Source organism: Phacochoerus africanus, chromosome 10, assembly GCF_016906955.1.
Source record: "Phacochoerus africanus isolate WHEZ1 chromosome 10, ROS_Pafr_v1, whole genome shotgun sequence".
Classification (NCBI taxonomy): Eukaryota; Metazoa; Chordata; class Mammalia; order Artiodactyla; family Suidae; genus Phacochoerus; species Phacochoerus africanus.
In genome coordinates this window covers 132,126,364-132,152,880 of record NC_062553.1, presented here as the reverse complement: position 1 = coordinate 132,152,880, position 26,517 = coordinate 132,126,364, and the positions used below count along the sequence as shown (strand labels likewise).

The 26,517-nt window shown below is 41.2% G+C and overlaps 1 protein-coding gene across 2 annotated transcripts in view; it reads left to right on the top strand.

The window, feature by feature from the left end:
* PTPN13 (protein tyrosine phosphatase non-receptor type 13) overlaps positions 1-26,517 on the top strand; it is a 209,290-nt gene that overhangs the window by 131,030 nt on the left and 51,743 nt on the right. For both annotated transcript variants that reach the window (XM_047798555.1, XM_047798554.1), the window contains exons 16-20: positions 4,057-4,239; positions 7,841-8,003; positions 12,585-13,002; positions 13,142-13,239; positions 15,147-15,203. In XM_047798555.1, coding sequence (XP_047654511.1) covers positions 4,057-4,239; positions 7,841-8,003; positions 12,585-13,002; positions 13,142-13,239; positions 15,147-15,203 — 919 coding nt within the window. The remainder of the gene's footprint in view (positions 1-4,056; positions 4,240-7,840; positions 8,004-12,584; positions 13,003-13,141; positions 13,240-15,146; positions 15,204-26,517) is intronic.

The window sequence follows — 26,517 nt, the reverse complement described above, 5'->3', positions numbered from 1 at the left end:
GAACCATGAGGTTGTGGGTTTGATCCCTGGCACCTTGCTCAGTCCGTTAAAGATCTGGCGTTGCCGTGAGCTGTGGTGTGGGTCGCAGACGCGGCTCAGATCCCGCATTGCTGTGGCTGTGGTATATAGGCTGGTGGCTACAGCTCCGATTCGACCCCTAGCCTGAGAACCTCCACATACCACGGGTGCAGCCCTAGAAAAAGGCAAAAAGACAAAAAAACAAAAAACAAAGCAAGAGGTGTTGGGAGGACATGCATCCAAAAGCTTAGGTGCCAATAACTGATGCTATATGCATTATCTCATCTCATTTATTCCTGACTAAAACTGTGGTGTTTATTCTCATTTTGTAAAAGAGGGACCTGAAGCTCAGAGAGGAAATGTAATATTCCCAAATCAATGGCTGGTATGTGCAACAAAATTGTGATTTTGGAGTTCCCGTCGTGGCGCAGTGGTTAACGAATCCGACTAGGAACCATGAGGTTGCGGGTTCGGTCCCTGCCCTTGCTCAGTGGGTTAAGGATCCGGCCTTGCCGTGAGCTGTGGTGTAGGTTGCAGACTCGGCTCGGATCCCGAGTTGCTGTGGCTCTGGCGTAGGCCGGTGGCTACAGCTCTGATTGGACCCCTAGCCTGGGAACCTCCATATGCTGTGGGAGCGGCCCAAGAAATAGCAAAAAGACAAAAAAAAAATTGTGATTTGAACCTATATCTATTTAGCAATGGAATATATGCTTTTATCCTATTTCATAGTCTCAAAATTAAGATACATTATAAAGAAAAATTGGATTTTGTGACTGGATAACATAGGCAAATTCAGACTGATTCTAGAATTGTTTTTCTTAAAAAGTTTAAAATTCAAATATATATATATATACATATATACATGTATATATATATATATATTTTTTTTTTTCCCATTTTAGGGCCGTACCTGCAGCGGCGTATGGAAGTTTCCAGGCTAGGGGCTGAATCAGCTGTAGCTGCCAGCCATAGTCACAGCCACAGCCACAGCAATGCAGATCTCAAGCCATGTCTGTGACCTACACCACAGCTCATGACAACCCTGGATCCTTAACCCACTGAGTGAGGCCACAGGTTGAACCCACGTCCTCATGGATACTAGTTGGGTTCTTTACCACTGAGCCACAAGGGAACTCCCTCTATAACCTCTTCTAAAATAGTCTTTTCGCTAACACTAACTCACATAGTGGGACGGGGGGTCAGGAAAATTGGTTTATATTTCTAGTTCTGCCACCAGCTTCCCATGAGATCTCAGATACATAAAAGTGCATTTATGATCAGAAAAGATAGTACCATGTAAACTTCCAATGTGTATAGCAAATATAGCGTTCTATTGAGAAAACCTTGAAATTGAGAACATTCTCCTCGTTCAGCTCCCCAGGATGTCTGCTTTAAATTTGCTCATAGAAAGGGAGCCAAGTTTCCCAGCCCTCTGAGTATCCATGAAGGGGTTTCATTCACAGACTTAAACCACCTTGAATTTAGGATTCATGGTAAGAAAGACAAGGTACTTTGTTTAAGTTTAATATCTTTAAATATATGTTTAAAGATATTAAATTAGGCATTCCCATTTGGTGCCGCAGAAACAAATCTGACTAGTATTCATGAGGATGCAGGTTCAGTCCCTGGCCTTGCTTAGTGGGTTAAGGATCTGGCATTGCCATGAGCTGTGGTATAGGTCAGAGATGCAGCTCAGGGAGTTCCCGTCATGGCGCAGTGGTTAACGAATCTGACTAGGAACGATGAGGTTGCAGGTTTGATCCCTGGCCTTGCTCAGTGGGTTAAGGATCCGGAGTTGCCATGAGCTGTGGTGTAGGTCGCAGATGCGGCTGGGATCCCGCATTGCTGTGGCTCTGGTGTAGGCCAGTGGCTACAGCTCCGACTCGACCCCTAGCCTGGGAAGCTCCATATGCTGCGGGAGCGGCCCAAGAAATAGTAAAAAAGACAATAGGAAAAAAAAAAAAAAAAGATGCAGCTCGGATCTGGTGTTGCTGTGGCTGTGGTGTAGGCCGGCAGCTGCAACTCCAATTCAACCCCTAGCCTGGGAACCTCCATTTGCCGTGGGTGCAGCCCTAAAAAAAAGTCAAAAATAAAGACATTTGGAGTTCCCATCATGGCGCGGCGGAAACAAACCCAGCTAGGAACCATTAGGTTGCAGGTTCAATCCCTGGCCTCGCTCAGTGGGTTAAGGATCCGGCATTACCATGAGCTGTGGTATAGCTGCAGATGCGGCTCAGATCTGGCGTGGCTGTGGCTGTGGCATAGGCTAGTGGCAACAGCTCCGATTGGACCCCTAGCCTAGGAACCTCCATATGCTGCAGGTGTGGCCCTAAAGACAAAAGACATGAAAAAAAAAAAAGACATTACATTATGTATTTTTTTTCTGTTGTTCCATTTTTATACTTGTAGGAAGTAAATATCAAGTTATATTTTTTTTCTTAATAAAGGCAGAAGGCAGATTAGCACAGTGCAAAGAATTTGCATAGGGATTTTTCAGTCTTGCATTTGAATTCTTTTTTTTTTTGAGGGCCACACCTGCAGCATATGGAAGTTCCTAGGCTAGGGGTTGAATCCAAGCTGTAGCTGACGACCCACACCACGGCCACAGCAACTCGGGATCTGAGCTGCATCTGTGACCTACACCACAGCTCACAGCAACACCAGATCCTTAACCCACTGAGCAAGGCCAGGGATCGAACCCTCAACCTCATGGTTCCTAGTCAGATTTGTTTCCGCCGCACCACGACGGGAACTCCAACAACACTTTATGTTTAGGTTTTTTCACTTTACCTATTGAAATGTTAGTACTTCATTGTGGTTTTAATTTGTAGTTCCCTAATTACTGTTATTTTGAACATCTTTTCATGTATTTGTCTTTCATATATCTTCTTTGTTGAAGTGCAACTTTTTTCCTTTTTTATTTTCGCCATGCCAATGGCACATGGAAGTTCCTGGGCCAGGGCTTGAATCTGAGCTACAGCAGTGGCCTGAGCCACTGCAATGACAACACTAGATCCTTAACCGACTGTGCCACAGTGGGAACTCCTTTTGCCCATTTTTGAATTAGGTTACGGGCTCCTTTTTGTTAAAAAGTATTTGTTCTTTATATATTCTAGACACAGTTCTTTTATCAGATATATAGATGTAGATGTAGATATATATAAATATTTATCTCCCACTCTCTGGTTTGCCTTTATGTTTTCCTGTCATTGACTTTTGAAGAACAAACATTACTAATGTTAGTGAGGTTTCATTTTACCAATTTTTTCTTTTGTGGATCATGCTTTTTATATCCCATCAAAGAAAAAAATTTGGTGGGTTTTTGTTTTTGCTTGGCTATTTTTTAGGGCCACACCTGTGGCACATGGAAGTTCTCAGGCTAAGGGTTGAATCACAGATGCAGCTGCTGGCCTACACCACAGCCAAATCCACAGCAACACAGCAGGATCCAAGCCGTGTCTGCGACCTACCACCACAGCTCAAGGCAATGCCAGATCCTTAATCCACTGAGCTAGGCCAGGGATCGAACCTGCAACCTGATGGTTCCTAGTCAGATTCATTTCCGATGCACCGAGACAGGAACTCCATGTAGCACAGTTTCAACCCCTGACCTGGGAAGGTCCACATGCCATGGACGCAGCCGTAAATAAATAGACTGTCTTTTCCATATTAAACAATGTTGACACAACTTCTGTATCTTTATTTTTTTTTTTTGTCTTTTGTTGTTGTTGCTATTTCTTGGGCCGCTCCCGCGGCATATGGAGGTTCCCAGGCTAGGGATCGAATCGGAGCTGTAGCCACCGGCCTACGCCGGAACCACAGCAACTCGGGATCCGAGCCGCGTCTGCAACCTACACCACAGCTCACGGCAACGCCGGATCGTTAACCCACTGAGCAAGGCCAGGGACCGAACCCGCAACCTCATGGTTCTTAGTCGGATTCGTTAACCACTGCGCCACGACGGGAACTCCCAACTTCTGTATCTCTAAATCCCTTTATGCCAAGATGCATTGCTATGTAACGATAATATTCCAACAGGTCTGCCAAAGGCTGACGGAATATGGAGTTCATTTTCATCGGGTGCACCCTGAGAAAAAGTCCCAGACAGGAATACTGCTCGGAATCTGTTCTAAAGGTGTCCTTGTGTTTGAGGCTCACAATGGAGTTCGTACCTTGGTCCTTCGCTTTCCCTGGAGGGAAACCAAGAAGATTTCTTTCTCCGTATGTCCGTTTTAACTTCTCTCGGTCCTATGTTTAAGTAGGCATTGTCACTTTCAAAGGTAACCTACGCATTGACTTTCCTCAAGTGAACTTGAGACCCTAGCATTTAGTAAGGCTTCTGCGTCTTAGTACTGTTTAACTCTTCTTTCTTAGTTGTAAGAAGTAGTATTGAGATTCTGTTTGTTTCAGGTTTTCTCAGGAAGTGATTTTTAAAAAGAATTCTTCGCTAGTTATATGCTCAATTAACTTTAGTTAAATTACAATCACGTTGACTTCTCTGTTAATTCTGAACTTACTCTCGGGTGCCGATACTTCTCTCGTAGAAAAACCCGCTAATGCATTTAAGATTGATAACTATCTTAACCACAGTGAGCTCCGTCTAGCCCAGAAATAGGTCCCTCACAGCAATTGTATTTGAAGCTCAGTGGTCAAGAGATGTATTGGATTTTATGAATTAGCCCCAGGACTTTCTACGGTTTTCAGTTTTAGTGTATACTCTCTGGAGATAAAGTTAGGAAAGTAATTTTTAGAAAATCATGTTTATGAAAGACAGCGAGCTATTTAAAGGCATATTTTGATTCTGGATGTGGTTGGAAAATCTGAACATTGACGTGCAGTTAGCAAACCATAGAGGTAAAAATCTGTTCAGGTATTTGTTTTTCTAATGGTATTCAGGCATTACTGCCACCTTTACTTGTATTTAGGCTGAAATATGGTCTCACCAGGCCAGTGTTTATAGGGATGTACTATCAAGGCCCCAACTAACTCTGAATAGTCTTTAATCTAGAGACCTTTGAAGTCAGTTCTAGACTTGATGGTTAGTTGGTTGTTTCCTTTGAAACCCAGCGGTACCGCAAAGGTTATCGGACAATTATGTTTTCTCTCTGGAAAGCCCAGACCCTCATCTTCCCGAGATTGTCATGACCAGGAAATAGCCTAGGTTTAACTTACTTCACCAGTGGAAATGCTGGCAGAGCCCCTGCCTAGAGGAAGCTTTAATTAAGTACAAACCTAATTTGGACCAGCTTTGAAAAGGCAACAAATCAAATAATCTTCCAACATTCAGCTCTCTGTCATTTGCCAGCTATCACATCAGCTCTGTAATAAAAAATAGAACTAGGTATGATTAGTTCATTTTTAAATATCTCCAGTAATGAAGAATAGACATTTCCCTGCAAACTTCCTGTGCTTAATAGTGCCTGTTTATCCTGACTTCTTTCTCTAACACAGACCTCTTTTTTTTAACTCTCCTTTTTTCATTCCACTAGCCTCGGGGAGATGAAGAAGTCTCCCTGCACCCTTCTCATCTCTTACAACTTCATTCCCTTAGGCACATTTCTTGCCCAGTCCACATCCTTGGGAATTACTTGATAGTGGTTAAGTGCAGTGTTTATTAGGGGAAAAATAAATTCCTCAACAATATGAAGATTTTTTTTCTTTTTAGGCCTACACCCGTGGCATACAGAGGTTCCCAGGATAGGGGTCAAATCAGAGCTGTAGCCACCCGCCTCATCACAGCAACACTGGATCCAAGCCATGTCTGCAACTTACACCATAGCTCACAGCAACACCGGATCCTTAACCCACCAAGCAGGGCCAGGGATCGAACCTGTATCCTCATTGATATTGGTCAGATTCATTTCTGCTGTGCCACAGTGGGAACTCCCAACAATTTGAAGAATTAACAGGTATACTACTGGTAGTCAAAATACTACTATGGTGGAGTTCCCGCCTCGGCTCAGTGGTTAATGAATCCAACTAGGAACCATGAGGTTGCAGGTTCGATCCCTGCCCTTGCTCAGTGGGTTAAAGATCCAGCGTTGCCGTGAGCTGTAGGGTAGGTTGCAGACGTGGCTTGGATCCCGTGTTCCTGTGGCTTTGGCGTAGGCCAGCGGCTACAGCTCCAATTCAGCCTCTAGCCTGGGAACCTCCGTATGCTGCAGGAGCGGCCCTAGAAAAGGCAAAAAGACAAAAAACAAAAACAAAAACAAAAAACTACTATGGTGCTACTATATCTTTAATTCCTCTCTAATACTTGCTGATTTCCTTTTTTTTTTTTTTTAGCAAAGAGAGAACAGAGTCCCTGAGATTTCATTGGTAGCAACATCTAGCTAGAATTTAATAGTCTTATTTTGTTTTTAAGATCAGGAATTATGAAGACGGCAGTGGCGTGAATGAAGTTTGAGTAGTACTTGGTAATTATATCTTCTGTGAGCCTACCAAATTTCACTTATCTGTGCCAATGTCTGCCTCTGACGTAAAGACCAGGGACATGAAAGAGAGGGCATGGTAGGCGTAGTAGACAAGCCAAGAGCTAACTGAGCTGAAGCAGTTCTCCAGGCGCATGAGTCTTAGATCCCTGACAATTGAATGCGGTCTTTTAAGGCATGTGGATCACTACAAGCCTTACCAAATAGGCTGCAATATTTCAGGATGTCCTCTTACATAAGAAATGTCTGTCTTTTAAGAAACGGGGAGATAAAGTTGATTTATGGTTCCCCTCCTTTCCTGAATTTGGCAGGAATTGCTGTCGCTAAACACCGGTGTGTTTCATCTCACAGCCCCGCCCTCCCGTTGTTCAGCGCTCCCACATCCCAGGGTTTTCCTGCACGTTGCACATCTTCCATCCCAGGCTCCATGCCACCAAGACTTTTCTTGGCTGAATCACAGCTCTTCTTAGTCCATGTTAATATCAGATTTCGGTGAACTTCATTTTCTTTATCCGAAGGAAGAGAACATGTATTTCTTGTAACTTCTTTCCAACCGTTTTGGTGATTGTTACCCTTGCAGCAACTCAAATTATCAGTGATCTCATTAAAGGAAACTGTTTTCCTTGCTGGCGGCTGGTATATAGTCCGCACAGTCTGATTTAGGCTACAGTTTCTTAAAGTGGCAAATAATACTAATTTCATATATTTTCTGAATTTTTAATCATACAGGGTTATGTTTTTTATACTTATATGATATAGATCAAGGAATATTCACACCTAATAATGTGAATTAAAAATAGCACCTCTTGGGGTTCCTTTCGAGGCTCAGCAGTAACAAACCGGACTGGTATCCATGCGGACGAGGGTTCGAGCCCTGGCCTCACTCAGTGGGTTAAGGATGGGGCGTTGCCGTGAGCTGTGGTGTAGGTCGCAGACTCAGCTCGGATCTTGGGTTGCTGTGGCTGCGTCATAGGTCGGTGGCTATGGCTTCAATCTGACCCCTAGCCTGGGAACTTCCATGTGCTGTGGGTGCAGTCCTAAACAGCAAAAAAAAAAAAAATATATATATATATATATATAGTATCTCTACTTTCTGGAGTTCCTACCATAGTGCAGTCTATTAAGAATTCCAGCTGCAATGGCTTAGGTCACTGTGGTGGTGTGGGTTCAATCCCCAGCCCGGCACAATGGGTTAAAGGATCCGGCATTGCCACAGGTGCTGCTTGGGTTGCAGTTGCAGCTCGGATTCAGTCTCTGGGCCGGGATCTTCCGTATGCCACAAATGGAGCCATAAAAAAAAGTATCCTAGATATTAATTATCGTTTCTAGAATTTGGCAATAAAGTGATAAGGAAAATATCCTAATTTTAATATGCTTGGTTAATATTTTAGAAGAAGAAAATCACACTGCAGAATACGTCAGATGGAATAAAACACGCCTTCCAGACAGACAACAGTAAGATATGCCAGTACCTGCTGCACCTCTGCTCTTCCCAGCACAAGTTCCAGCTGCAGATGAGGGCAAGGCAGAGCAACCAAGATGCCCAGGATATTGGTAAGGAAAAACAGACTGTCAGATGCCTCCAGGGTAAATGCATGATTTTTGTGGCAAACTTTAAAAGAACGTTCATGTTTTTAGGATGAAAACGACAGGGTAGGTCGATATTAAATGACTCAGTCAAGCAGTCACATTCATAAAGGGGTCATAAATGAAGCCGAGGTGGCGGACTTCACGCTCAGTCTGAAAGCAACACCCTGGGTCCGTCAGGGAGTACCCTTTGAACTATTGCGTGCTCATTGCTAGGCTAGATGAAGTAAATGTTATAAAAGTTTTAGTCATACTCTGTACCCGTGGTAAACATACACACTGGAGAGACCAGACCAACATACATGACGCAATAACCCGCAGTAGAGGGTCTGGGTTTAGTACCATCTCTGTGATGGACACTCAAGGAAGGGGCGCTCAGAGGACGGAGTAGGTGAGTGGCGGCACTTGGATTGGAATCTGAAGGACAAAAATAATGAAGTAGGTTGGAGAGACATGGAGGGGCTTTCTGGATGGAGGAGAGAAAACAGGAAACAAGACAGGGTGGAGAAGTATGCACCTGGGACGCAGAAGTTACCTGCCACAACGTGGGGTGACGGATTTCAGTTTTACTCAGGTACATCCCTGTACCGAGACTGACAGGCGTAACCACAGGGCCCCATATAAGCCCTCAGGAGAGCGGTTTCAGCTCCTTTTGAAAAGGAGCCAACACAGGAAATTTAGCTCCGAAAATGTCTCAGTCAGAACTGAGGTATTTAAAGCTTATTCTGCAAGACCACAGGTACAGATTACAGTTAGAGAATCTATTCTGCTTAGTAAATTCTTAGGGACTTCAGTCAACCACTCCTACGTGTTTTCAAAAATTAAATGGAATCGCACTGATGGCCTTTGCAGTAGCGTCCTACGAATTCTTTATCTGAGCTCTCTCATGTCCTAAAATCTTATGCAAAATACGTTCCCTGTAGGTTCAGACTGGGGTGATGGCAGCCTATGAGTAGATGTTTCTCAGCCTTTCAGAATCAAGATGGCCGGGGCTGTATGCTTATTAAAAATGAAGATTCCAGAGCCCTACCAAAGACGGCGTGAGTCACAGTCTTTGGGCATTAGGTCCCTGGAAACTGCATTTTTAACAGACTTTCCTCAGTAATGATTTTTATGCACACTAAAATAGGATAACAGTTGTAAAATGGTCTCATTATTTCTTTTCTTTCCTTGCTTTGCTCTGCTAAAAGATGTGTATGCTCTTAGGTATTTTCAAAGTGGAGTGAAACATCAAACTTACTCAAGCTCTCTATTCCTCCTTGGACTAATATTCTACTCAGTACCAACCGGCATTGACCAAGGGAAGTTTACGTCCTCATGGACGGGGTAATGGTATAAGAGTTTTCGTCCTCATAGAGGTGCTGCAGTGTAGGAGTCCCAGGGCGAAACCCTGAGGCCAGCCTTCCACCCTCAACATTTCGAATCATACCTTGTGGTAGTCAACAGCATGAACTGTGGGGCAAGACTGCCCGTGTTCAGACCTCGCTGCATTCCTTGCAAGCTCTGGAACCATGGACAGGCTGCTCAAACTCTCTACCTTAGTTCTCCATCTGTAAAGTGATTATAATAATGATAATACTGGCATGGTTATTGTGAAGGTGGAATGAATTCGTACATGCTCAAGTGCCTGGCGTGGAATTACTGTAGAATCAGTATTCATTACCCCATCATCGTCGCCATCATCAACCTTGTTTTACCACTGCTACCGTGGTCGTAGTCGCAGGAGCAGTAGAATAACCTGAAAAAAGTCATTGATTTTTGGAGTCTCACTTTCTTCATCTGGGCAGCAGGAATGTTCTACCCTCTCACTTTTGCCCCTAGGAGCATAGCAACTGTGTATCATTAAACTCATACGTGGGAGGACCTTCTGATGGTATTTTCTGCATCTGTCCCCTGATTTTGTTAATAAGCCTTCTAAGGAATTATTTTCTACTTGGAATCAGCTTAGAAGTAATTACCTGCCTACTTAACTTTCTGTAGTAGACAAGTGAAAATAACTCTTGTTATCTGTTGGAGGTTGATGGATTAACAAGTGTGTGTTGCTTCTTTAGAGTCATAGAACGTGAGGGCTAGAAAGAACCTTAGAGGCTGTTAAGTCCAAAATTTGACTGATGAGGAAATAGGTTCAGAGGAAAGAGTATCTTACTTAACTTCATACTTAGAGATTAAAGGAGGCTGGAACCCTGACCTCTTAATTTCCAATCTAGAACTTTCTCTTGCTCAGTTTCCAAAAAACTAATTTGCAAGGAGTTAAGATTAATAATCATTTACTGAGCACTTATTACTTATAAGACACTATATACTAGGTGCTATGGATTAACAAAAATAAATGAAGCCCCTGTCCTCAAAAGAGCATCCAATTAAGTTGATATAAGGAAATCCAGAGCAAGTACAAGGACCGAACAGTAGCACCGTGTGGATTACAGACTTGAGTGTTGAACTAGCAAGCCTCTGAGTTCAAATTTGAAACACTAGTCATAGGATGTAATTTCATTCCAATGTCCTTTCCCATCCAGGCGTCCATGTTGGCATCCACTCCAGGTGAAAGGTGGTAGGATTTAAGTTCTATCCGGGAATGAGCTATGTATGGATTTGAAAAGCATAACCCTTTGTGTTTACAAAACAGATACAACTTAAACTGAACCAGCTGTCCCTATTCCTGCCAAAGTTTGGTCTACATTTTCCTTCAGGGTGAAGAAATCTATTAGGTGTGAAGGCATTTCCTGGTAACTCAATCTGTGTTAGACTCAGTTTTGTGTCTTTGAATAAAGTCTGCTCTCGGAGTTCCCGTCGTGGCTCAGTGGTTAACAAATCTGACTAGGAACCATGAGGTTGACGGTTCAATCCCTGGCCTCCCTCAGTGGGTTAAGGATCCAGCGTTGCCGTGAGCTGTGATGTTGGTCACAGACGAGGCTCAGATTTGGCTGTGGCTGTGGGCGTAGGCCGGTGGCTGCAGCTCCGATTCGACCCCTAGCCTGGGAACCTCCATATGCCACAGGTGCAGCCCTAGAAAAAGGCAAAAAGACAAAAAAAAGAGAGAATAAAGTCTGCTCTCAAAGTGAAAGAAAGTAGAATGACTGTTGTCTGCTCTATTAAAAACTCTAATTTTAAGCTAGGAATATTCTAGGAATTTTAAAACCAGAGCCTATTATTATTATTATTATCCTGTTTTAACCTAGTGTCTACTTCTCCCTCAGAGACAGAATGTTGAATTTTCCTGGTGGCAGTGAGACATGTTTATTCTTCATTCGGATGCATAAACACTAAGGAGCTTCAGTGTTTTCCTATCTGTTTATGCCTGAGATGAAATTTGATCATTAATCTTCCTAGGAATTAGAAGATAAATGAAACAGAATCTGTAAAGATCTAAATCAGCAGCATTTGCCATTCTCTTTTTAAAAACAAGGTTTTGCGGCTGTTTTCCTAGTGGTCAGGCTGTATTCCCTGCTCCCTGCAGAGTGCGACGCAGCTGCTACTTTCTGTGGGGAGACGGAGCTGGGGGCCTTGTGAGGTGGATTGCTAATGCGTGAACAGCTAGCCCATTTGAAAGTCTGTGCTTTTGGTCCTTTATGTACATGAAGGGATTTTTTAGTGCCCAAATTCTGGGATGTGGTGCTTTCCTTTAAAGCCTCCGTTGTTCAGATACTGACATGACATTGTTTCTCACAAGCCAGTCACTTGTTATAAAGTATCTCTAAATTTAGCCCCCCCCCCAAAAAAAAGACTTCAGATGTGTATTTAGGGGAACCCCCGCTCTTTAGTCATATTAATTAACAAAAGAGATAAGGCAAGTGGTGTGTGATTCTCCCAGGGCTCCTGTGCCTCAGTTCGATCATGAGAAGTCAGCAAGATGGGAAGGCGGTTGTGGCATAGCAATGAAATGACAAAATTTGCCGTGAAAGGTTTGGGTTTGGTTTGGGGGGATGCGAATAGTTTCACTGAGACATAATTCACATACCATTCAATTTATCCACTTAACGTACACCGTTGAGTGACTTTTAGCACATCCACCTTGTTAACAGAGTTATACAAACATCAGCACAATCTGCCATAAGCTTTTAGAAATATAATAACTTTTTCTTTGGGCAAAGCTCTCCTCTGCTGAGCTTTTTTCAGGCATGATCTCACCTGTCCAGGTTTCATCTCTCCCTCTCCCCATCCTTGGTTTGCTGGTATGTTAGCAGAGACACTACTGAGGTTGAAATTTTCTCTGTGAAATGTCTTCCTCCTTTCTAACTGAAAACTGTAATTGGGAACTTGGGGTCAGCAAGCCCAAATGAAGTCTGAACATTATTAGATCCAGGAAAAACAACAGATGAGGTGGAGATGCTGACCAGCCCTGGCTGAGAGGAAGCCGCAAGGATGGAGAGATGGTAGGAAAACCAGAATCTTCCAACCTCCTTGATTGCCACCCTCTGAAAGCTTCCTACTTATGCTGGCAATCAAAATGGTTAAAAACTGCATGCTGTTTTTTACTTATTAAAATAGCTCTTCTCATAAAGGTTCTACGGTGTTTCCATCGTGTAAAGCAATCCTATTTCCTTGTAGAGAGAGCTTCGTTTAGGAGCCTGAATCTCCAAGCAGAGTCCGTTAGAGGATTTAATATGGGACGAGCAATCAGCACTGGTAGTCTGGCCAGCAGCACCCTGAACAAACTTGCCGTTCGACCTCTATCAGTGCAAGCTGAGATTCTGAAGAGGCTCTCCTGCTCAGAGCTGTCGCTTTACCAGCCATTGCAAAACAGTGCAAAAGAGAAGAGTGACAAAGCTTCATGGGAGGAAAAGCCTAGAGGGATGAGTAAATCATACCACGATCTCAGTCAGGCCTCTCTCTATCCGCATCGGAAAAATGTCAATGTTAACTCGGAATCCCCACCACACACCCTTGCGGAGTTGGTAGGAAAACCATTTCACCAGATGGCGAGATCTGATACAGAATCTTTGGCAGGATTCGCAAAGCTTAATAAGTAAGACTATCATTAATCCAAACTACGTATTTGTAAATTCTACATTTCGTCCTTGTGTTTTTGTTGTGACGTTTTATTATTTTCACCGTGTTTTTTTACATTGACGCTTCCCCCTCCTACCTTCCTTTTCCCTCTTCAGTTCAAAGTCTGTTGCAAGTGTAAATAGAAGTCCTGAGAGGAGGAAGCCTGAATCAGAATCCTCATCCTTTGAAGACCCTGGTCACGCATATGCTCTAGGTCAGCATAAACATGCTTACCTTCTTTCCCCCACACCTCGTGCTCGTGATGAAGTGAAGGCGGTAACGTCCATCACCAGGAAATTATTTTTGGTTCTGTGCTCTAACTGCCCAAACTCTTTGTGAGTGTAAATGTTTAGGCCACTTCACGTGTCCCGGGTCACATCCAAAATTGATTTAACAAGTGATTGCCTCAGGACTCCAATTATTACTTAGCTTTCTCTTGGTCACAGTTAAAAGCCACAACAGCTCTACCAGAGAACCCAGACAGTCTGGTGCTGTGTTTTGTAAGGAAAAGTTTATTTAGTGTTCTTTCAGAATGGCGCCGTCTCTAGAAAGATAGTTTTATGAAACATGTGCCCTGGTTGTCAGGTAGGAATTGTTAGTTGACTTAAGCTGTCTCAACTTCTCCCACCTAGCCGGGGCCTGTGAACTCTTTTTTTAAGTAGAGCTAGACATTGTGTGTGTGTGGAAACACACACTACCATATAATTAAACAGTTGATTCCTGTTTTTTTCTGCATCACGGGAATCTTTTGGAAGAGTAGCTACTTAAGCCTTAAGCGCCATGGTTTGAAGGACTACTGAAAATGGGGATCAGCTGAGACAAGAAGTTAACGAGGATACCCTCTCCTGTGGCGGTTTTACTAAATAATACTAATCAGCTCGCCCTTAGAACTATGTTTGATCATTTAACCCCAATTACACAAAATTAAAAACTTAGATTTTGCTATCAATCATTGATTAAATTCAGATGGCTAAAAACTTGAAGCAGATGAAAGACTTTATCCCTGTGTGTTGAAAATAGTCTGAAAAGACTAATTCAATCTTTTAGAAAATAATTTGCAAAATGTATTCATATATAATGGGATCTCTTATAGAGTCTAAGCTATTTTTATTAGGAAGACTTTGTTCTACATAAAAATTCATCAAAGGAGTTCCCGTCGTGGCGCAGTGGTTAACGGATCCGACTAGGAACCATGAGGTTGCGGGTTCAATCCCTCGCCTGGCTCAGTGGGTTAAGGATCCGGCGTTGCCGTGAGCTGTGGTGTAGATCACAGGTGTGGCTCGGATCCCGAGTTGCTGTGGCTCTGGCGTAGGCCGGTGGCTACAGCTCTGATTGGACCCCTAGCCTGGGAACCTCCATATGCTGAGGGAGCGGCCCTAGAAAAAGGCAAAAAAAAAATTATCACATATCGGATGTAGAATAGTAAATATCCCATAGAAAAATACAAATAAAAACTCAACCACGAGGGAAATTTTATTTTCTGTGTTTTTGATAGGTTATTCATTCTTCCTAAATATTGAACTTCTTTTAACATTTAAACAAAAATGCTTTTAAAACTTTTTTTTTTTTTTTTTGATCTTTTTAGGTCCATACCTGCAGCATATGGAGGTTCCTAGGCTAGGGATCCAATCAGAGCTGTAGCCACTGACCTACACCAGAGCATAGTAACACAGGATCCAAGCCAAGTCTGCAACCTACACCACAGCTCACGGCAACGCCAGATCCTTAACCCACTGAGCAAGGCCAGGGATCGAACCCGCAACCTCATGGATACTAATCGGGTTCATTAACCACTGAGCCACGACAGGAACTCCAAAACGCATTTTAATTTCATCATTTCCTTTAGGACATATATATCAAAATATCTTTGTCAGAAACGGTACATTAGTGTTTAAATTTATTCTGCAAAACAAGTTGGTATGCTTAACTTGCACATTAAAAGTAGTTTAAAAAAAAAAAAAAAGTCCATTGTGGGAAGACATGTTTTTCTGATTTTAAATAAAAGAAAATGTTACTGCCTTAATGTTTTATTGATTTTTATGAATTTAGCAGAAGAAATTTCTTCTATATCCAGTATCTGACCATTCTTTAAACTGTCTAACAATTTAATTTATACCACAGGAGTGACTTTGCATAGTTCTGGAAACTCTTCAGCCCAAGTACCCTTAAAAGAAAATGGTAGGTTTGCAAAATGTTTTTCGCCTCATTTCCATTATGTTTTTTCTCTTGTACCTCATACGACAGTCTTGGGCCTACTAATGAAGAGCTTTTAATTCCAGGCCAAGGATTTTAGGCCTTGCGGTGGAGTCAAAGGAGAGGTGTGTTTTTCACCATCCTGGTGATGTGATGGGACCTGCACTTTAGACTAATGTTGATGAGCTGGAGAAACGACACATTTGAGATAAGCACGCTCGTTGGAGAGCTGAGGTAGTTGAGGTGGGAGACAGTATTGACCAGAGGGAGTTCTAACTGAGGAAGTTATGTTAAAGGGGTGCCTGAGCTGAATCCTGAGATACGAGGAGTGTTTATTCGGAGAGAGTGGTGTGGATGAGTATTCCAGACCAAGGGCATCGTGCGATCAGAGACGTGCAGACACGTGAGAGGATAACAGACTCAGCATCTCAGTATATGGAGACGTCAGGGTCAAGCTCAAGCCCTAAGTGGGGACCAGCTCTGAGTCCTATCAGAAGTCTTTCAGGAAGAACTTGAAGACTTTAAATGTCGAGATTAAGAGTTTGGAAAGAATCTAAGAGGAAAGGAAAATTGTAGGAAAAACTAAATTCAGTGATTTGCAAGTGGGTGGATTCAAACTAGAATTTCACACACGTCATCATCTTTGACTTTTCTAACAACTTTCACGAGTAGAAAGAGTGTTACTGTCACTGTGTATATGCTGCTTTCCTCCGAAAATGTTTTACATTTTACCCTCAAATTCTTAAAATTTGAAGTCATCAGAAACCTGATGAGAAAGAAGTAAATCTGCTAATAAAAAAGTGCTGGTATGTAGTTAAATTTGACGAAGCTTTAAGTTTAGTTTTCATTTTCCTGAGAGCCAAGGCAACGGTGAAGGCATGAAATTTGGTTGAACCATATCAAACTGTTGTTTCTGTAGGTCGCAACTGTCAGACACCAGAGTGCTATTTTGTATAGTTCTTATTCTCTCATAGCAATTTACACACCAATTTTTCAAAAGAGGAAAATTTGTCTTGGAAGCAAAATTGTGTAAAAAAGTACATTTTTGGACTTTTACAATATACTCGTAGCAAATGATTTTTTTTCGTCTCATTTTTTTCTTAATGTGTCAACCCTCAAAAAATCTGAGGGCCTAGCATTAAAGACAAAGCCGGTCATCTTGGATCTAAGTTACCTAAGACTCTGGTGTGCAGCTTTATGATGACCAAAGGTCTGCTGTGGAATAGGAATACCTCTGTACTAAAAATAGCTCAGTTATTAACCTGTCCCTAATGGTAGTACTTGCTGGCTAACAGTTATTGAGCACTTACTATGTGCCAAACACTGTGTCTTTATGTCTCACTTAATCCCCACCACAGTCCTGCAAGGCGGAGCACATGTCGTTTCCTTTTCACAAATGAGAAGCCAAAGCATGGAGAGGTTGAGTTGTGCGGTCGGTTCTGAAGCTGGCCAATGCTGGCACCGTGGTTTGAGTGCAGGCTGTCTGTTTCCAGGGCCCATGCTCTCATTCACCCTTTCGACTGTCTCCTGGCATAAAAAAGCCTAATTATTCAGAGGTGTTATTTCTTCCTGCTAAACTTTTGAAATAAACTGGTTAATAATCCCTTCCAGGATGCGAGCCTGAGATGTGTCTAGGTTCTAACGGAACACAGTGCAAATTTACTTTGGGTGCCAGATGAGCAGCATGTGCAGAGGAGTGTCTGTGTTTAAACCTGCTCTCTGCACGGGCCACCCCCCCCCCCCACCCCCGTGGTGGTATCATTGCTTAGTTGTCTTGCAGACAAGTTTATGGTTTTTTTGAAATTCTCTCTGGATATGTCCAAGTAGCTGTGAGTTAGGGCTCTGTGGATCATTAGTTTTTGACATCCTAGAGGAAGGATGGCAAACACAATTTTCCAAAAAATGTAGCTAAGGATCAAAAAGGTAAGATACTCGCCCATTGGTCAAACATAGGACTTTTTACTCTAATTTCACTGTTTCCCCTTGCTGGTCAAGATCGTAAATTAGAAATGAACATTAAGGAGTTCCTGTCGTGGCGCAGTGGTTAATGAATCCGACTAGGAACCATGAGGTTGCGGGTCCGATCCCTGCCCTTGCTCAGTGGGTTAACGATTCGGCTTTGCCGTGAGCTGTGGTGTAGATTGCAGACGAGGCTCGGATCCCGAGTTGCTGTGGCTCTGGTGTAGGCCGGCAGCTATAGCTCCAATTAGACCCCTAGCCTGAGAACCTCCATGTGCCATGGGAGTGGCCCTAGAAAAGACACACACACAAAAAAAAAAAGGACAAATGAGTAAAATCCAATCTTATCCTTTTAACAACTTTCAGAGACCCGTAAAGAGTGTGAAACTTAAAAGATCAAAGAAAAAAAGCAGGAGTCTTCCAATCTCATGAAACAGAGAACTGAAAAGGATTCTAGTCCATGATTAGTTGTAATTTCAAAAAAAAGCTTTTTTTTTAACCTTTGGGGGAATGGGGCACATTTTATAATAGTCTTCCTTTTTTTTCTTTCTTTTTTTTTTGGTTTTTTGTTTTTTGAAAGCCAAACCATGGCATATGGAGGTTCCCAGGCTAGGGGTCAAATTGGCCTACACCACAGAAACTCGTGATCCGAACCACACCTGTGACCTACACCACAGCTCATGGCAACACTAGTTCCTTAACCCACTGAGTGAGGCCGGGAATCCAACCTGCATCCTCATGGATACTAGTCAGATTTGTTTCTGCTGAACCACGATGGGAGCTCCATTTTTTTTTCTTAATTTTAAAGTATAGATGATTTATAATATTATTTCCAGTATACAACATAGTGAATCAGTATTTTATACTCCATTAAAAGTTATTACAAAACAATGGCTATAATTCCTTGTACTATACGATGTATCCTTGTTGCTTATCTGTTTCATACATGGCAGTTTGTATCTTTTAATCCCATATTTGGCTCTCCCCACAGGTGACCCCTAGTTTGTTCTCTGTATCCGTGAGTCTTTCTGTTTTGCTGTATACATTCGTTTTATGTTTTAGATTCCACGTATAACTTATACGTAGTATTTCTATTTTCAGACTATTTCATAAGCATAATTTCTAGGTCCATCCACACTGCTGCAAGTGGCAGAATTTCATTCTTTTCTATGGCTGAACAGTATTTTAGTGTGTGTGTGTGTGTCGATAGATACACACATACGTAGCACTTTTATGTATACACCACGTCTTCTTTATCCTTTTTGTCTTGTTGCCAAACCCTTCAACATGGACTGCTTCCATATCTTGATATTGTAAATGGTATTGCTATGAACTTTGGGGTGAACTTTGAATTAGTATTTTTGTTTTTTTCTGGATGCATATCCAGGAATGGAATTGCTCAGTCATATGGTAACTCTGTTTTTAGTTTTTTGAGAAACATCCGTATTGTTTTCCATAATGGCTACACTATTTTACATTCCCACAACAGTGTACAAGAATTCTCTTTTCTCCATACCCTTGATAACACTTGTTATTTGTAGACTTTTTGATGGTAGCCATTCTGACAGGTGTGAGGTAATAGCTCATTGTGGTTTTAATTTGCTATTACTGATGATTACTGATTTTGAACATCTTTTCGAGGGCCTGTTGGTCATCTGTATGTATGGAAAAATGTCTATTCAGGACTTCTGCCCATTTTTTAATTTGGTTGATTTTTTTTTAATATATGGAGTTTTTGTGAGTTACTTATATATTTTGGATATTACCCCTTGTCAGTCATAACATATGCAAATATTTTCCCCCTTTCAGTGGGTTGGTTGTCTTTTCATTTTGTCAGAAGTTTCCTTTGGAAAAAAGAAGTTTCATTAGATCCTAATTCTTTTTTCCTTTTTTTTTTCTTTTTTTTTTTTTTTTTTTTTTGTCTTTTGCCATTTTAGGGCCACACCCTCGACATATGGAGGTTCCCATGCCAGGGGTCTAATCAGAGTTGTAGCTGCCAGCCTATGCCAGAGCCACAGCAATACCAGATCCGAGCCACATCTGCGACTTACACCACCAGCTCACAGCAACGCCAGATCCTTAACCCACTGAGCAAGGCCAGGGATCGAACGAACCCGCAGCCTCATTTGTTTCTGCTGGGCCATAACGGGAACTCCAGATCCTAATTCTTTATTTTTGCTTTTATTTCTTTTTCTGTGAAAAATGTTATTAGTACTTTGATAGAGGTTGCATTAAATCTATAAATTGCTTTGGAAGTGTGACTATTTTAATAATATTCTTCTAATCCAAGAGCAGGGAATATCTTTCTATTTCTTCGTATTATCTTCAGTTTCCTTTATCAGTGTTTTATAGCTTTCAGACTATAGGTCTTTCACCTCCTTGGTTAAATTTGTTCCTAGGTATTTTATTCTTTTTTGGTGCAATTTTAAACAGGATTTTTTGTTTTTACTTCCTCTTTCTAATGGTTCATTGTCAGTGTATAGAGAAAATATCAGATTTCTATATATTGGTCTTATGTCCTGCAACTTTACTGAATTCATTTATTGATGCTAATAGTTTCTCGGTGGAGATTTCAGGGTTTTCTATATAAAGTATTGTGTCATCTGCAAATAGTGATAGTTTTAGTTCTTCCAAATTAGATGCCTTTCGTTTCTTTTTCTTATCTAAATGTTGTGGGTAGGACTTCCAGTACTGTGTTGAATAGAAGTGGTAAAAGTGGACATCCTTGTCTTGTTTCTGAATTTAGAGAAAAGGCTTTCAGTTTTTCACTGTTGACTACAGTGTTAGCTGTGGGTGTGTCATAAATGGCCTTTGTTATGTTGAGATATGTTCACTCTATGCCAGCTTTAATGAGAGTTTTATCATGAATGGATGTTGAATTTTGTCAAATGCTTTTCCTGTATCTGTTGAGATGATCATGTGATTTTCGTTAATGTGGTGTATCGCATTGATTGATTTGCAGAAGTTGCACCATCCCTCCATCCCTGTGTCCCTGGAATAAATCCAACTTGATAATGATATATAATCCTTTTTATACATTCTTACATTGGTTTTGCTGATGTTTTGTTGTGAAATTTTTACATCTATATGCACCGAAGATAATGGCCTGAAATTTTCTTTTTTTACAGTGTCTTTGTCTGGTTTTCATACCAGGGTAATGGATGGTGGCCTCTTAGGAATTTGGGAGTGTTCTCTTCCCTTCAGTTTTGAGAAATAGTTTGAAAAGGATAGGTGTAAGATCTTCTTTATATGTTTAGTAGAATTCCCCTGTGAACTAACTGATCCTGGACTTGCTTGCTGGGAGTTTTTCTGTTATAAATTCAGTTTTACTGCTAATGATCTGTTTAAGTTGTCCATTTCCTCTTGACTCAGTTTTAGCAGGCTGTATGTTTCTAGCAATTTGTCCTTTTCTTCTAGATTGACCAGTTTGTCCAATCATACGAAACTGTAATAGCCTCATATAATTTTTTGTATCTCTGTGGTATTGGTTCTTATTTCTTCTCTTTCATGTCTTAGTTTTGTTTATTGGGTCTTCTCTTCTCTTCTTGGTGAGCCTGGTGAAAGGTTTATTGATTTTGTTTGTTTCTCAGAAAAGTAGCTCTTGGTTTCATTGATTGTTCTTTCTTTTCTTTTTTCTTTTTTTTCTTTTTTTTTTTTTTGGACTCTCTTTTATTTATTTCCTCCCTGACCTTTATTATTTCCTTCCTTCACCTAACTTTTGAGCTTCGTTCTTGTTCTTTTTTTTTTCCCCTTAGTAGGTAGGTTAGGTTGTTTATTTGAGATTTTTCTTGTACTTGAGGAAGGCCTGTATCACTACAAACTTCCCTCTTAGAACTGCTTTTGTTATATCTCATAATTTAGGAGGATTGTATTTCCATTTTCACCTGTCTCCAGTAATTTCTGAGTTCCTCTTTGATTTCTTTGTTGATCCATTGGTTCTTTTAGGAGCATGTTATTTAGTCTCCACATGTTTGTTCCTTTCCCATTTTTCTTTCTGTTGTTTCTAGTTTCATACCATTGTGGTAGGAAAAAAAATGCTTGATATAATTTCTAGCCTCTGAAATTTGCTGAGACTTGTTTTATGACACAGCATATGACCTACCCTGGAGAATGTCCCATGCATACTTGAAAAAGAAAGTATTTTGCTGTTTGGGGAACGTTAGGTCCTTTAGATATCTATTAAATCCAACTAGTCTGCTGTATCATTTCAGACTGTGGTGGCTTCATTGATTTCCTCTCTGGATGATCTGTCCATTCATGTCCCTGTGTGTTGAAGTCTTCAATAACCCAAGGGGCTTGTCTCCCCTTTGTCAGACCCCAGGACTGGAGCACCCCGTCTGTGGGTCTCACCACTTATTCCCCAAGGCTAGTCTCTGCCTATGTCACCTTCCTTCCTGTTCAAACCAAAAAATGAGGTCAAATACCAGACTCTTATCAAAATGCCAAAACACATGTGAAAAAGCTTCTTCTGGTGCAGAGTAACTTGGAACAGACAGTTAAACAAACCTTTTCCCCAGTATTAAAACTGATTATTATCTTTATGAGCATTCTGAATTCCTAGTAATAAAATGTTGTGCAGAAGCTTTTAAAAAGTGCCTTGTTTAGTCAGATGTCAGGGACCAAAGTAATTTTAAATGCTAGTTTTTTTCTTCACCTAAGATTTCATTAGAATACATACAAGATTGTAGGAGTTCCCGTCGTGGCGCAGTGGTTAACGAATCCGACTAGGAACCATGAGGTTGCGGGTTCAGTCCCTGCCCTTGCTCAGTGGGTTAACGATCCGGCGTTGCCGTGAGCTGTGGTGTAGGTTGCAGACATGGCTCAGATCCCGTGTTGCTGTGGCTCTGGCGTAGGCTGGCGGCCACAGCTCCGATTCAGCCCCTAGCCTGGGAACCTCCATATGCCGAGGGAGCGGCCCAAGAAATAGCAACAACAACAACAACAAAAGAAAAAAAGACAAAAGACAAAAAGACAAAAAAAAAGATTGTAATGAAAATTATAATATTTGAAAATTATAATAAAAAATAAAGTCCAAAGTGCTCACAAGCAATTCCACAGATATGGGCATTAACCAGTAACGAAAGATAGAATCAACTAGAGAACTAAATCAAGCCTTTGCATTCTATGAATGTGTTAAATGAGTCCCAGAAACATTATATGGCCCCAGTGTACTGAGCTCCTTCACGGTGGCACAGAAACCAAACACCAGAGTTTCCATCGTTATCCTCCTCGTCTAAACTGGAGCAGTTGGTATATTGGGTCATAGAACAGGGGAAAATACCTCTCTCTGTTTTTATACCAGGGCGGTGTCGCTGACCTGTCATCCCCAGCATTTGAAATGGGTCTTTTCCCCTACAGTGAGTGAGGAACTAATCCCGAGCATCTTTTACCTGTAGCCCAGTTCTCAGAATCAGCAGCTTGGAGCTGCCTGATGGCTGACAAGGGTTTATATCTGTAACCAAGAAAATTAGTTGCTCTTACAAAAAGAATTGTTGACTCACTTAAATTGAGTATATGGCTTTGATCTTATGAGAAATATGCTTTTACTAGGAAATTCAAATAGTTTACTCATCGATACAGCTATCATTAGTATCCACAGTTATTCTAGTTGGGAGCTAAATAGGTCCATATGAACCTTAAGCAAGATGAGAAAGGCAGCATTAGAACAGATGTCTCTAATGCAGAGAGGGTATACTTTAATTTCTAAAGTATACGTTTAGCAATTATTCTTAAGCTATTTCGCAGGTAAGCATTATTGGGAATGACACCAGTGTGTATTGCTTAAATGCTGGAAAGTGTAGAAAGTTCAGTTTAAGCCTCTTTTTCATGTTAAAATATTTGAAAAATCACCTGTGGTCATAAAGAAGTAATGAGAAAAGAAAATTAAAGATGTAAAAATATGTATTCCTTGAATATTAATGCTTGTTTCCAAATAGTAATTAAAATAACTCAGAAATGTCTTGGTGCTTGAAATATCTAACTCCTCACTTTCACGGATTCATAAATTTTATTTAATCCTCATTGAATTCTCTGTCTTTAAGTTTACTTGGGTTCTTGTGTGCTGCATACCCTCAGATTCTTCCTCCCCACCCCCTTTTTTAACTAATGGAAAATAATTTGAACGTCTGTGTAAAAAGAAGACAAGAAAAATAGAAACTCAGCATTTGCCCATTGCTCTACACCAGCCTTCCTTCCTCTGTCCCCACCTTTATAATTCATTTTATATTGGGGGGGAGGGGTGCCCTGTTGAAAAGAGTAGGTTAGCAAAGCTCCGCTTTCCAAAATAGTAATCAACTCCACCCTACTCAGATCTGGTCCTCTAGCCAGGCTGATCGAGGACATTTTCCTAGAACCTTTCCTGCCTTGTTTTCTGCCTCAGCTTTTGTTAATGCCTTACTTGTTGTGTATAACCATCTCCATAATCCACTTTTTAAAACTCTGCCTTGTGCCCTTGAAGTCTTCTTTATTTGGGGGCAGAAAGAAGACCTCTCCTCTCTTACAGGTCCAATTCATGCCTCCATAATACAGCCGTTTCTTTGAAGTCTTAACATTCTATTTAGTGGTCAGACTGTCTTTGCTCTTTTAGCCTGATCTGATTCAGCTCACATTTATTGTGCTAGCAGCTTTCATATACATTATCTCTTTATTTTCCCCAGTTGCCTAGGGAGGGACTTTCAAAGGAGCATTTTTCAGAAAACATTTGAAACATGAAATTTTAATTGAATTAATGTTTAACCCTCAGCCTTTCAAACATTTGAAAGATGAAATTTTAATTGAATTAATGTTCAAACCTCACTGACGAATCCTTGGATAAAGAGCTTTATCTATTGTGTCTAGTTAGGGAAATTACACAAAAATACTGCACATTTAGAGTGTGTGTGTGTGTGTGTCTGTACATACATATATTCCAATATTGTTTACCTGGGAAATGTTTTAATACGTACACGCACATACCATTTTTTAGCCAAATAGGTAACATGAATAGTCAATCTTGTTAGTATGCATGTTGGAGATGAAAGTAAAGAAATAGCATTTTTACTGTTTAAATCAGTACCTTTGACTTCTAGCAAATACCACCTAGGAACATTCAGAATATTGATCGCTTTTATAATTGAAGGCGGAACACTCTGTATAAAGCAAATGGACTCTGTCCTCACATTAGTGATAAAAGTTTACATTTAATATCTAACGTGAGCTCATTCCTATTTGTTTTATGGGGGTTTTTTTTGGTGTTTTGTGTGTGTGTGTCTTTTTGCCATTTTTTGGGCTGCTCCTGCAGCATATGGAGGTTCCCAGGCTAGGGGTCCAATCTGAGTTGTAGCTGCCGGCCTACACCACAGCCACAGCAACGCGGGATCCGAGCCGCGTCTGCAACCTACACCACAGCTCACAGCAACGCCAGATCCTTAACCCACTAAGCAAGGCCAGGGATCGAACCCGCAACCTCATGGTTCCTAGTCGGATTCATTAACCACTGCGCCACGACAGGAACTCCTATTTTATGGGTTTTATTCTGCTGTATTTTTTGTATTCAGTTCTAGCTGAAAACTAAAGTTAATTGTCTATTTTTGCTAAAAGTATCTTGGATTCGTAGCTCATATTAAGTTAGGCATTAACTAATGCATGAACTTTGTCCTAATTTGTATGTGCCAGATATATAAAGCTCGTCACACCATCGTCCAGGGTGGAATATCACTAATTAGGAATACTGAAGTACTGCTCCTCTTATTGATTATAATGAAGTTTGTCAGTAAGTTTCAGTCAAAAAGAAACAACAACGTAGGGACCCGTCCACTGCAGGGAGCCAGTTAGCAAACTTGCGCGAGGCCTTGGTGTGTAAAGGGCAGGTTCGTTCCTCTGAGGAGCAGGTGGTTGTCGTTACTGTTTTGTGAAATCGAAGCCGTCTGTTTGTAAAGTATGAAGTATCATATCCGCATCACGTGAGCGTTAATACATGTTGTGTGACAGAGTCACTGTTCGTAGCATTGATGCAGTTTTAAATCCAAGGGTAGTCATGTGTTGGCAGATAACCTCTAATTTTCAGAAAGCTTCAGTATGCTTAGGAACTGTGTAGAGATGAATTCGCAGGTTTAGTTTACACGTCTCTCTCTGAGCGTGTTGAACGCACGTGCCGTGCCTTCTACCACCTCACACACAGACCAGTTTGAACTATTAAGTTATAGTTGATGTTCAGAAGCATTTGTCGCCAGAGCTGCCGTCACAGGTCCCACATATTGGGCAGCTTAAACAACCCAAATGTCTGTTCTCAGAGCTCTGAAGGCTGGAAGTTTGAGATCAGGGTGTTGGCAGCATGGATTTTTTTGGGGGGCCCTCTCTCCTTGGCTTCGTGGGTGCTGGTCTTTCCCTCTGTGCACATGGCCTTCCCTCGGAGCACACACAGACTCACACAGGTCTGTGTCCAAATTGCCGCCCCTTTTCTGAACACCAGTCATGTTGGATTAGGCCCTCCCTAAAGACCTCATTTTAATTTAATTATCTTTTTTAAAACCTGTCTCCAAATATGGTTAAATTCTGAAACATATGTATTTGGGGGAAAGGGAGGAAAGGCCCAGTTGAGCCCATAACAAGAAGGGTGTGGTCACATGCTGTGATTGTTAAATAAATGAAATAATTTTAATAACCCGACAATTAAGTGCCGTATTTACTGGTTTGATGTAGGAGATATTCATGAATGATCAGCCTGCTTAAAAAAAAAAAAAAAAAAAAACAGACTAAGTGGAAATTAGAAAAAGTAAATTCTATTTGTGCTGCCAGCGTTCACTCAGTGTATTTGAGTCACGTTTATCAAGTCCCTCAGGCATTCTGCTAGGCAGTGCTACTTGCTGTAAGGTTGAGTAAGTCAGGAACTATTTATTACTCCTCACTGGCAAAACAGTGATTAGAAGTCTCTTTACCTACCTCATGAGATTGTCCCACAAATAAAATAAGAAAGAGAAAGTCTTTTGGAATGGAAGTGTGCCAGCCGAGTCATTATTAGTGGGATTTAAAAGAATAATCCCCTTTCTTGTTGCTGTTTTACCCAAAAATTTACCGTGAATGTTTTAGTCATTATAAGTGCAAATGCCAACCACTTATAGTGGGAAATTCTTAACATACTGAGCATTGTCAAATTCAGGAAGCCAACTGTGATGTAACAGAGAGACGTGGAGTCTGACAACTTAAGTTTAAGGTTCAGCTCTTGATTGCACTAGCAGAGTAAACCTGCTCAAATTATTTAACCTCTTAAGATTGATTTACTCATTTGTGACTGAAATATCCTTATTTCCCAGAGAACCACTTATAAGGAATACATGTGATAACAGTCATTTGGTAAACTGTA